Raw genomic sequence first — 13,228 nt, 5'->3', positions numbered from 1 at the left:
CACCAATTGGATTCCAGGTTGCTATCCCGGAACAGGAGGGGCCAGGCTCTTCCCCCACTTCAAATGGCGCGAACTTTTCGCGGTTCCAGCCCATCTCCCATCCTCCGAGTCCTCGTAGATTATTTTGGGAGCTCTTTTTACTTGACTGTCTCACTAGGATTACAGACATTGGCCACCGCGCCGGACTGGCTGGTTTGCCTTTTTTTTTTTTTTTTTTTTTTTTTTTTTTTTTTTTTTTTTTGGAGACGGAGTCCCGCTCTGTTGCGCAGGCTGGAGTGCAGTGGTGCGATCTCGGCTCACTGCAACCTCTGCCTCCCAGGTTCCAGCAATTCTCCTGCCTCACCCACCCTCCTGAGTAGCTGGGATTATAGGCGCCCGCCACCACGCCTGGCTAATTTTTGTAATTTTAGTGGAGATAGGGGTTTGCCATGTTTGCCAGGCTGGTCTTGAACTCCTGACCTCTACCTTGGCATCCCAAAGTGCTGGGATTACTGGTGTGAGTTACCGCCCCCCGCCTTGATTGTAGTTTTGAAGAACGGGCTAAAATGTCACTATTTCACCCGTAATGAATTATCAGTTATCTTTTATATTAAATGTTATATTGAATTAGATCTTTAATATCTTAAGAAAAACATCTTCGTTGAAACAGACTAACATGTATCTATATTTTGTGTTCAAATAAACACAAACTCACAAATGGGTTTTATCCTTACCAAAACATGAAAATGTGGTATTAAAAAACTACAGCATGTTTTCTTTTCTTTTTTTTTTTTTGAGACGGAGTCTTGCTCCAGGCTGGAGTGCAGTGGCACAATCTCCACTCACTAGCTTCCGCTTCCTGGGTTCAAGCGATTCTCGTGTCTCCGCCTTCCAAGTAGCTGGGATAACAGGCATGCCTGGTTAATTTTCGTGTTTTTGGTAGAGACCAGGGTTTCACTATGTTGCCCAGGCTGGCTCTCAAACCCCTGAGCTCAAGCAATCAGCCCACCTTGGCCTCCCAAAGTGCTGGTGTTGTAGAGACAGCAGGGAAACGTTAGGCAGGCAGACATTTTGAAAGCTGAGGGGTTATGAACTTACTGGGCGAAAACAACAACACAGCAAAGTGAGATGGAGTTCTGCTAACAGGCTGTCCTTCTCACCAATTGAATTCCAGGTTACTATTCCGGAACAGGAGGAGTCAGGCTCTTCCCCGCTGCAAATGGGAACGGGAGGGGAGGGGTCAGGCTCTTCCCCCCTGCAAATGGCGCGAACTTTCGCGGCTCCACCCCATCCTCAGCCTCCCAGTGCGCAGGCAACTGTAGATTTTCTTGGGAGCCATTTTTATTTGGCTGTCTTACTAGAATTACATATATTAGCCTCCACATTGGGCTTGCTTGCTTGCTTTTTTTGCTTTTGTTTTTGTTGAGGTGGAGTTTCACTCTTGTTGCCCAGGCTGGAATGCAGTGGTGCGATCTCGGCTCACTGCAACTGCCACCACGTCCGGCTAATTTCTGTATTTTTTTTTTTTTTTTTTTTTTTAAGAGAGGGAGTCTTGCTGTGTCACCCAGGCTGGAGTGCAGCGGCGCCATCTCAGCTCACTGCAAGCTCCGCCTCCCGGGTTCAAGCCATTTTCCTGCCCCAGCCTCCCGAATAGCTGGGCTACAGGCGCCCGCCACCACGCCTGGCTTATTTATTTTTTGTATTTTTAGTAGAGATGGGATTTCATGGTGTTAGCTAGGATGGTCTGGGTCTCCTGACCTCGTGATCCGCCCGCCTCGGCTTCCCAAAGTGCTGGGATTACAGGCGTGAGCCAGTGCGCCCGGCGCTAATTTCTGTATTTTTAGTAGAGACGGGGTTTCACCATGTTGGCCAGGCTGGTCTCTACTCTTAACCTCAGGTGATCCGCCCACCTCCGCCTCCGCCTCGCCTCCCAAAGTGCTGGGATTACAGGCATGAGCCACCGCGACCGGGCTCTGCTTTTTTCTTAATATTTTACCGACATCTATTGCATGGGACTTTGTAATTGTAACTCATTATTCATAGTATAGTTATAATATTCCATGGTAATCAGCCATTCCTCTGTCTTTTTGCTTTCAGATTCTTTGTTTTTGCCAGTTTGAACAGTAAACATTTTTTTAAACCCAGCTCGTAATGAGTTTATTAAATAGTTAAGCATCTGCAGTGGTAACTTCAGCCTCAATTCCTAGTGCAGTAGTGATGGAAGTAATCTGTTTAACAGTCTTGGAAGGACTCTCCAAGTCTGTGAGTTGCTTGTAGATTCTCATGTGGAAGCGATCCCATGTTTTAGGACCTTCACCGTTTTTCTTGTAGTGATTCTCAAAGTCTTAGGCATCTGAACTGGTCCTTTTAAGATTCTTTTCCTTTGCGCCTCTGTTCGAGCCAGCACACATCTTCAGGGATTTTACGTTGCGACTGCTTAGCATAATTCTGATTTGTCGAATCGCCACCTCTGGTTCTTTCCAGTATCTTTAGAAGCATGGCTATGGTATTGCTTCCTGACCAACTTGTTCCTCAGTGACACCAAACATCAATGACTCAAGAACATAATGTGAATCAGGAGCAGGAGTGGGTTGACCAGAGCTCCCCAGTACCTGCGAACGTGTCTTTAAAAATCCCAAACATTCTTGACTTTATATTTTGTTGGTTTTGTTTCTGTTGAGTAGATACCCAGAAGTAATATTGCTGCACCAAATGTATGCTGAAAAATTTGTAAATGAATTCTTGCTAGCTTACTCTCCAAAGTTTTAGGTAATTTACATTTCCAAGTAGGAAGTACAAGAGTGTCTCTGTCTCCCTATCGTTACTAGTTTTAAATGTGAATTTAAAAAATTTATGGAAATAAAAAATTAAATCTCATGTATAGTCCATTAAAAAAATTTGTTTTTCTAATCTAATGGGTCTTAAATTCTATTTGTTAAACATCTAGTGAGAGTGTCCCTTTAGTTATTGGCCATTGGTATTTTTACATAAGGGAATTACTTGGTTCATACTCTTTTTTTTTTTCTTAGATAGAATCTCACTCTGTTTCCCAGGCTGGAGTGCAGTGGTACAATCTTGGGTCACTACGGTCTCTGCCTCCCAGGTTCAAGTGATCCTCCCATCGCAGCCTCTCGTGTAGCCAGGACTACAGGAGCATGCCACAACGCCCTGCTAATTTTTTTTTTTTTTTTGATGGAGATGGTGTTTCACCATGTTGGCCAGGCTGGTCTCGAACTCCTGACCTCAAGTGATCTGCCTGCCTCGGCCTCCCAAAGTATTGGGATTACAGATGTGAGCCACTGTGCCTAGCCATGGTTCATATTCTTAGTTCATTTTTGTATACCTTTTTTCCTTATTTATTCATCTTTTATTGGTTTGTTTGTTTTTTTGTTTTTGTTTTTTTGTAAACGAGGTCTTTCTGTGTTGCCTAGACTGGTCTCAAAATCCTGTCCTCAAGCGATCGTCCAGCGTTGGTCTACCAAAGTTGCAGGATTATCACCATTCCTGGCCTGTTACTGCTTAAAGAAAAACTTTTGGTTTTAATTTATCTTGTAATTGGCTGCCTTCAAATGAATCTATTTTGTTGTTGTTGTTGGTTTTTGTTTTTGTTTTTGTTTGAGACAGTCTCGCTTTGTCACCCAGGCTGGAGTGCAGTGGCGCGGTCTCGGCTCACTGCAATCTCCGCCTCCTGGGTTCAAGCAATATTCCCTGCCAGTCTCTCAAGTAGCTGGGGTTACAGGCATGAGCCACCATGCCTGGCCAAAGGAATTTTTTTTTTGTACTAATTGGTTGAATCTGTCATTCTAGGTACACAGTCACATCATCTGCAAATAAAGATAATTTTGTTTTTTTGTTGTATTTTCATTACATTAGCTCCACATTCAAATTGATGGATTTTCCTATAAACAGTGGAATCCTACAGCTCACGTAACAAGTGAAATCTTTAGTATTTTACACTTTAATATGTTTGCTCTTGGTATCTGGTTATAATTTTATTACTTTTGGACAGGTTCGTTTTATTTTCATTCTACGTGAGTCATGTTGTAAAGGTCTACTGGGAGTCGTGAAGGAATAATAAAAGACACACATCTAGACACATCTTGATGAAATTATTGAACCAGAAGCGGAAAAATAAAGAAACAAAAACCTGGTGGATATTAGGCTTCTGGTCAATAGCACTAGATTCTTGAAGGCCGTGGTGCAGTACCTGAGAAAAGGTATCTATACAAAATACGTATGGAGTAAAATGATTTTTGAACATGAAAAGATTTTCTTCATCACCCATATATTCGTTGTGAAGCGTATTTCTCAAGACCTTAAATGAAAATGAGAAAGGAATAATATGAGCTGAACGTCACTCAGACAAATTAGGGGAAAACACCCTTGATAATAAATTAATAGAGGGTTCTACTTTATTTTAATGTTTGAAATAGTCTCTTGTGAGCAGTAGGGATTTCGTGACATTGATTCAGATGGTCCAGTTTTCATTCTTGGTTCTGCACTAGACAATACGTATTTAAGTAATTCTAGTACTTCATATGCTTTTTAATATGAGTTTTCAGTTTTAGAATTAACCAGAGGACACAGCTTAGAAGGCTTTATTTTACATATTGAATAGAATGTAAATGTTACGATTCTTGATACAAAAAAATATAGGCCGGGTGCAGTGGCTCATGCCTATAATCCCAGCACTTTGTGAGGCCTAGGCGGGTGGCTATCTCTTGAGGCCAGGAGTTTGGAACCAGCCTAGCCACCATGGAGAAGCCGGGTCTCTACTTAAAATAGAAAAATTAGCCGGGCATGGTGGCGGACACCTATAATCCCAGCTGCTAGGGAGGCTGAGACATGAGACTCGATTGAACTTGGGAGGCGGAGGTTGCAGTGAGCCAAGGTTGCGCCACTGCACCCAGCCTGGGTGACAGAGCAAGACCCTGTCTCAAAAAAAAAAAAAAAAAAAAAAAATATATACACACACACACACACACACACACACACACATATATATACACACACACACATATATAAATAAAACACAGGTGTGGAAGAGAGATTGTAAATGAAAGGATATGGGTTGTGTTAGAGAAAATTCTTTCTTTTCTTATTGTGGAACAGATACTGTCTAAAATTGATGAACCAAGATGTGAAATAAATTATTTAAAGTTATAATGGCAACTGTAGCAACTAAAAACAGTTCAAGACACAACAGAATGTGGTTATATTTCATAAGTGGAAGTGGAAATGGGAGGAATGCTTGCTTATTTGGGGGCACTTTTGTAACCTTGGATTTTTCTACCATTTACAGATTAATTTGATAAATTACTTAAAAATGTAGTTTAAGTGAAAAAAACAAGTTATATATAAAACAGTAAATGTGTAATGAATGCTGTCTTTTTTGTAAGAATATATGTATTTCCATTTGCATAAAAATATTAGAAGGCTGGAAATGGAGTGAAGAGACTAAGGGATCAAATGAGATGTCTGTGTATGCCTCCTATTAAATAAAATTATACTGAAAATTAATCTTTAAAGAGTTAGCCAAACAAAAGCCTACTGGTTAGTTTCGTTTATTTGTTGAGTTACTTTATATTTTTATTTTATCAAATAATGCATTAAACTAAAACTAATTTACCTATTTCACCTATAAACCTTGATTTTAAAAATTTTATTGGAATATTGGTTTAGTAGTGTCCATGATAGTATTACTTACAGTGGGAAATGTTGGAGAAGTGTTTCTTCCGTATTTTGGTGTATAGTATTTTGTATTTGGGAAATTAAAAAGTCTGTACGTGCACCTAGTTTCTTCTTCTTTTCCCTCTGAGGTTGCTTAACCTTCCCTTACTCCCACTTAAATCCCTATGCTTATGGTTTTTATAATCCAGTGGGGGAAGAGAGGAATGGGGCAGACGTGTGCTTGACCAGGTGGTTAATCTCTTAAGTACTGGTGGGGAGGGCCAAGATTTTCCACAGGAAGTATATTTCAGGAGGTCATTTTGGAATTTTTTTTTTTTTAAGATGGAATCTCACTCTGTTGCCAGGTTGGAGTGCAGTGCAGTGGCATGATCTCAGCTCACTGCAGCCTCCACCTCCTGGGTTCCAGCAATTCTCTTTCCTCAGCCTCCAGAGTAGCTGGGATTATAGGCGGGCACCACCATGCCTGGCTAATTTTTGTATTTTTAGTATAATTTTTGTATTTTTAGCACAGGCGCGGGGTTTCACCACGTTGGCCAGGCTGGTCTTGAACTCCTGACCTCAGGTGATCTGCCTGCCTCGGCCTCCAAGAGTCCTAGGATTACAGGCATGAGCCACCTTGCCCAGCCAGAAATTGGTTTTTAACCTGGTTGTTTTCAGATATTCTTTGGGGCTTAATGTATTGAGAATTTAAAAAAGTCATTGACATATGTCTTACTCTTGTATTTGATTCTTCAGATTTATATTTATTTGCCAAGTATATATCACACGTAACAAGGATGAAGATTTCAAATATGTAATTAATTATATATGTTATGTAGCTGTTGATGTTACTGGGATTTCTATTCTTGGAGAAGTTTAGAAGCTTTAGTTGTATTTGAAGTGTATGACATGTCTATCACCTGTTACCTAGAGTCAGTCTCCCTATGTAAAGTTGTGAAATAATAATTTCTTATTGTGTTACTTATTTAGTGCACGTCATCAGTGAATTCTCCAGGATGAGCTGGGTAGTAAGACTTTAGCTGTGGAATATAGATATTTTTATAGAAAATATTAAATATCATCTATTTTGCTACCTTACAGAATTGAGGGTACCAAGAAGCAAATCTATATATACAAAGAGCACTTTGATGAAGCAGTAAAAACTAATTATCTTATTAAATTTTTGCCTTTGTGTATTGCTTTAATATTCTGAATGACAAAATAAGCATTCGTAAAAACATTTCTGCTGCGTATCCAAATAGAATGATTGTTTGGAGAAAAATCACTGGTTAATTGCCTGAATTGTGAACTCATCTAGCTGTTATTTTCGTGGAACACCATTTTTACCTGAAAGAAAAACTGACAGACTATGGTTAATCATACGTGGGCATTTGACAGGTATTTTGTCAAAAATGAATGAAGCAAAGTTGTAACTTCAAAAAAAAAAACAACTGATAGTATTTTTACCTATGATAATAATTCCAGCTTTCAGGCAAAAGTTAGAATTTTGGAAAACTTGCATCTGCTAACCTGACTTTGACAATTTCTGAATACTTAGACTTAAGAGATTGTTGGTGATATTATTAACAAGTGTGATTTTTAAAAAATTTCGATATTGTTTAATGAAATGTGACCTATGGAAAAGCTCTAATACTCAGTGAACACATATGTTCTGAACATGTGAGAGATCCATTCAAAGTGCATAGTAGACAAATGAATTTTGATGTAACAATGTATAAAATGTTCATTTGGAATAGTTTCAGATTCTACCTTGCAACTAACTTTTAAGAAACAATATACTTGTTGAGTTTGATGAAGTATCAAAGAGGAATGTCCATAACTACCTGAAGAGAATATTGAAATATGCCTCCCCTTTCCAGCAGAATATCTGTGTGAATCTGGATTTTTAAATGTGCTTTAACCAAGGGTGGATCACATCAGATTGACTGCAGAAGTAGATATGAGAATCCAGTTGTCTTCTATTAAGTTAGATAATTGAAGAGATTTGTAAAAATGTAGAACAGAGGTATTCCTCTTAAGTTTTGTCTTGTTTTTGAAAAGTTATTTTCATTACAATGTTATGTATATTAACATGTAATGGCTTTATTATGGTTTAAGTAATTTTGAATAACTAAAGTGTTCTGTTTTAATCCTGATGTGGTAACTTGTATAAACAAAGGCCCTTTGAGGTCTTAGGAATTTTTAAGAATGTAGAGAATCCCAAGTCCAGTAGTTAGAGGGGTGCTACTTATTTTTTTTTTCTAGCTATTGTCCATGTTAATACTTTGGTTTTTGGTTAAAATAATTATAAACCATACTCTCACACGTCCATCCACATATATTCTTAGAGTATACACTCTTGTATAACATTGCAGAAAGGTTTTAGTTGAAAACGGATTGTTGCATTCCTCTTGGTATTGTTACTTATAACTAAATGTATATATTACTTTCCGAATCTGTTATGCTGTGACCCTGTGTAAGTTGTAGTTATTAGCTTGGAAGATTAGGTAACTTAGAACACGGTGATTGGCTGTACCATAAAAGTAACTTAGAAGAGTTCATCTCTGCAAAGCACAGTGACCTAAATCAGATATGTGCTCACTGTCCCTGGAATCTTCAAGGGACTTACTGCATTACATCATCAGAAACAAGGCATTTCTGTATTACTATGGAAAGATTTCGTCTGGAGAAGAAGTTACCTGTATGTACCTAATTATGATCTTGTCTTTTATTTACAAACAAATTTGAATCAGAGTTTAATAGTGAAGCTTGAAGAAATGTCAGGCTTATTAGCACTGGCTTAGAATAGTATCATCCTCTGTGTCCTTGGGTGTGGAAGTCATCTGTTGAAGAGTAATTCCTTGTGTAAAGTTAAAAATATTTGTAGCATCTTTATTCTTCTATAAAACTCACTCTTTGGTTACTTAATATTACTTGAATGAGTCATTTGGTTAAAATATTAGGAAAGAAATCACTTTATCTTAATGGTTAAGTGTGTTTTGAAGCTAAAGTGTTCGATAACTGTGAAATTACTCCATATGGTTAATCATAATTTATGGGAGGCGTTACTTTATACTATAGTCATATGTCTTATATAATGGAAAAATTAATTTGTGACGGGGATCTCTGATGGCTGTTTTAATGAATTTTTGTAAACCTCAGGGTGTCAAAAGGATATTAGACTAGATTTACAATATATTTTAAAGGAATCTTTTAACATCTTTTTTCCCTAATACTTTGCCTTTGGCATGTTAAGTGTTGTTTTTGATTGACCAACAAAAATATAAATTGTGGATTTTGCTTTTTCAGGCAAGATAAATAACTATGAGAGGAATTAGTAAAATATCTTATGAAGGCCTAAATCTGTTTCTAACAAAACTAGATTTGATTTTACTGGAGTTTGCATGTTGAATTGAATTTTGATTTTATAATGTGTTGATGCTGGGTTTTTAAATTTATGAACTAGGTTTTGTTTTTTGTTTGTTGTTTTTTTTGAGACAAGGTCTCGTTCTGTTGCCCAGGCTAGAGTGCAGTGGCACTCTGTGCGCTCACTGCAACCTCCACTGCCTGGGTTCAAGCCAAGTAACTGGAATTAAAGGCATGCTCTACTGCACTCAGCTAATTTTTGTGTTTTTAGTAGAGACAGGGTTTTGCCATGTTGGCGGGGCTGGTCTTGAACTCCTGACCTCAAGGGATCTGCCTGCTTCGGCCTCCCAAAAGCTGCCCTTCAGCCTGGGCGACAGAATGAGACTGTCCCCCCCCCCAAAAAAAAAAAAAAAAATTAGTTATGCAAGTTGCACATGAAAACATTCTTATTGAAAACCGAAACGATAACAATAAATTAATATTCTAACTTGGCTTCCATTCAAACCCAGTTCCCTTTCCAGAAACGAGGAGTTAAGAATTTGGTGTGGATCCCATCAAGCCTTTTCTGCTGCTTTTTACTTAATACAAATAAATACATATGAAAACATGTCTATGGAAATAAAATTTTGGTTTAGTCTTGTAAATATTTTTAACATAAACTTGATCTTATTCACTACAATGTGCTTTTGCACTAAACAAATATCTTTGAGACCTTTTCTTACCAGGACATATAGATCTACTTCCATTTTTTTTTGAGTCTGGTTTCTCAAACTGTTTCCTAGCACTCCTTGGTTTGAGATTGTCTCCTTACTATTGGCACACATTTTTGTTTCATTTTTTTAAATATTGGAAACAATGCCTCAGTGAAAATGAAAGTTCAGAGAAGTTGAACTTTCTCTTGCCCAAGACTTCACAGACAGTATGTAGTGGGAGCAGCCTGTGTAGACCATGAGATGATGTGCTCTTTTTTTTTAACATGTCGTGTTTGGTACATGTGGGAGCATTTATCTGTGATAGATATTTAGAGGTCAAAGGTTATGTGTATTTTAAATAAGTATAGTAAATAATATATAAGTGTGAGATTATATAACTTAAGCTGTTTTTGAGTCTTTTTTTGTTATTTGAAGGTGAGAGTTAATTGTTTTGCTTCATATCCTGGCAATTGTGCAACCTAAATGAAAGTTTGGAATGGGAGCAGTTAATCCCTTTTAGAATAGGCAGTATGCTACCTCTCAGGATGCAACTTCTGTGCCTTTTTACTTAGGAGAGCTTATCTTTTGTACCTGTGCATGTTCAGAGACTAAATGACATGAAGTCATTGGAACATGTAGCTAAAGATTTTAGAATATGACTTGGTTGATGGATGGAAATTATTATTCGTTCTAGCACTTTTGGGGTTTGGTTTGGTTTCCTACTTTGGCTTTTCCTTGTTGCTGAGGAAGTGAATGCTGTAAAGTGACATGATTAATTTGTCTGTCTCGTTTTTTATTAAAAATGTTTTTTTCTTTCTTGAGATGGAGTCTTGCTTTGTCTCCCAGGCTGAGGTGCAGTGATGTGGTCTTGGCTGACTGCAACTTCTGCCTCCTGGGTTCAAGCGATTCTCCTGCCTCAGCCTCCTGAGTAGCTGGGGTTACAGGTGCCTGCCACCACGCCTGGCTAATTTTTTCGTTTTTAGTAGAGATGGGGTTTTGCCACATTGGCCAGGCTGGTGTCGAACTCCTGACCTCAGGTGATACACCAACCTCGGCCTCCCAAAGTATTGGGATTACAGATGTGAGCCACCGTCCCTAGCCTTAAGTTTCTTTTTAATTAAAAATTGTATTAAATAAATGGAGATGGGGTTCTTGCTATGTTGTCCAGGCTGGTCTCAAACTCCTGGACTCAAGTGATACTCCTACTTCAGCCTCCCAAAGTATTGGGATTTCAGGTGTGAACCACCACACCCAGCCCATCTTCTTAGTCCATTGTATGAAATTGTCTCGTGGTCTACATGGCCTGCTCCTTTAAATATGGAACTATAGCAAGTCGTTTAACATCTGTTACCTATATTAAATTGAAGAATCATTCAGAGTTGTATACATGTATGTCCTGATACCCAAATGTATTTGATTTACAGTTTGGATATCTAGCCTTTAGAAAGTAAATTTGGATATCAAAAGATCTGCATTTTCTTAATATACTGTGTCCTGTTCTGAGTTTTGGGTAAATAAGTAGTGGTAGTTTGGATAGCAAGGAATTTATTTGAAAATTTAATCAAATAGTTCAGTTCCTGAGTTTACTTACTGAGAATTTGGACACTGAGGGTTTCCATAGCAGCAACAGTTGTATCTCAATTTACTTTGTATGCATTGTGAAAAAGTGTGGAAGTGCCTGGCCAGCTCTGGTAGAGGTCAGCAAGGGTTTCCCTGCATAGCTCCAGTAGCCCCATGCTGGGCATGGGTCCAGAGCAAGCTGTAGCTGGTCCGGCTAGAAACCAGGACTAGATTTCGAAAACTTTTTTTTTTTTTTTAAGGCAGAGTTTCGCTCTTGTTGCTCAGGCTGGAGTGCAGTGGCACGATCTTGGCTTACCAAAACCTCCACCTCCCGGGTTCAAGTGATTCTCCTGCCTCAGCCTTCTGAGTAGCTGGGATTAGAGGCACGCACCACCACACCTGGCTAATTTTGTATTTTTAGTGGAGACGGGGTTTCTCCATGTTGGTCAGGCTGGTCTCGAACTCCAACCTCAGGTGATCCACCCACCTTGGCCTCCCAAAGTGATGCAATTACAGGTGTGAGCAACCTCGCTCGGCTTCAAAGACTTTTTGAGGGAAGGGTATTTGTTCTTCTCTCTCTAGCAGTGGCATAGAGTCTTGTGCATAATAAGTTAATAATAAGTAGTTAATGATGATTAGAATGTCCTTTTGAAAGTTATTGCAAGTTGAGAAGGGAAGTTAAAGCTAAAATTTTATCCTTTTAAAAATAGCCTCTACATTTTATAATAAATGTTTAGTCTTTTTGTTGAACTGAAAAGAGAACAAAATTATGAAGGTGGGATTTCCACAACTGAAGCTAGAATTTCCCTAGAGGTTAAATTTTGGCATGCATTTTACTTTAGGGGAAAAGAAAAAGTTCTTTTAACTTTTATTAGCCCTTGATTAATCAGTTAAAGTGGTACTACATGTTGAGTCCGCTCATTTTTGACAATTTTATGTTTGAACATAATTCAATCCGGTATAACTGTTTCCTGTTATTTAGGAGACTTAAGAGCAAAGATCAAGAAAGAAAGCATTCCATGTTGACATCTAAGGATTCCCCTAACATCACATTTTCTTTAATCCCCGACCCTGGAAGGTCTGTCTTTTGAGGATGAAATGAATATATTACCAGTTATTTAGTATTTGCGTGGAAATCCATTTAAAAATCTTTTCCATTTCACTTCTTACTATGGGACTTTTGAATGATCTTCTGTGGATTTAAAAAGCCTATAAACGTAATTATAAAAGAATGCAGTTAGCTGTAATAAGAGTTCAGTTATTTGAGAGAAAGCAGTCTGTTTTATATTTTATTGCCATTTCAAAGGATGCATATAATAGGTCCTCAATTGATTGTTATCTCATGAGTCAATGAGAATGATTTGTTTTTAGGGTCCTGATGAAGAAGCTGTTGTGGATCTTGGCAAAACTAGCTCAACTGTGAACACCAAGTTTGAAAAAGAAGAACTAGAAAGTAAGTTGATTTAAAATAGCTTACTTTGCTTAGCAGGATAAATTACTAATTAATGTTTGTAAGTATCCTTTTAAGTTTTACCTCGTATTTGTTGAGTTTTTTGTTATTGTTATAAGGTAAAGCATACATTTAGAAGAGTGCCACTTGAAAGTATCGGCAAAAGATAGAGTTCAGAATGCTTTTCAAAATTTAGTGATGGTTACCATTAATTACCTTAACTTGGAAGACTGAAAGGACACAGTCACAAAATTAGTTAACTCGTTTATTTTTTTCATTTCTAGCAGGCTACATAATTTGTGTTATGAGTACACTAGAGTGCCAGACTAATAAACGACAGTTATCATTTGTTGTCATCTCAGCATTCATTTTATAGGTGTTACATTAGCCTTTTAAAATGTTGCAATAACCTCTGCGTACAGTTGTAGAGCAACTGAGTTACTTGCCCATCTTTCTTCCTTAGACAGGAAGAAGTCCTGGCAAATGGTTTCTTTTCTTTTGAAAATAATTT

General features: G+C 38.1%; 1 protein-coding gene across 4 annotated transcripts in view; it reads left to right on the top strand.

Moving 5' to 3' along the window:
- The window catches only part of SLC4A7 (solute carrier family 4 member 7), a 105,036-nt gene that overhangs the window by 13,880 nt on the left and 77,928 nt on the right, over positions 1–13,228 (top strand). For all 4 annotated transcript variants that reach the window (XM_038002942.2, XM_038002940.2, XM_008009315.3 and 1 more), the window contains exon 2: positions 12,639–12,720. In XM_038002942.2, coding sequence (XP_037858870.1) covers positions 12,639–12,720 — 82 coding nt within the window. The remainder of the gene's footprint in view (positions 1–12,638; positions 12,721–13,228) is intronic.

This window comes from Chlorocebus sabaeus, chromosome 15 (genome assembly GCF_047675955.1).
Source record: "Chlorocebus sabaeus isolate Y175 chromosome 15, mChlSab1.0.hap1, whole genome shotgun sequence".
Lineage (NCBI taxonomy): Eukaryota > Metazoa > Chordata > Mammalia > Primates > Cercopithecidae > Chlorocebus > Chlorocebus sabaeus.
This window is presented reverse-complemented; position numbering and strand designations above follow the sequence as displayed.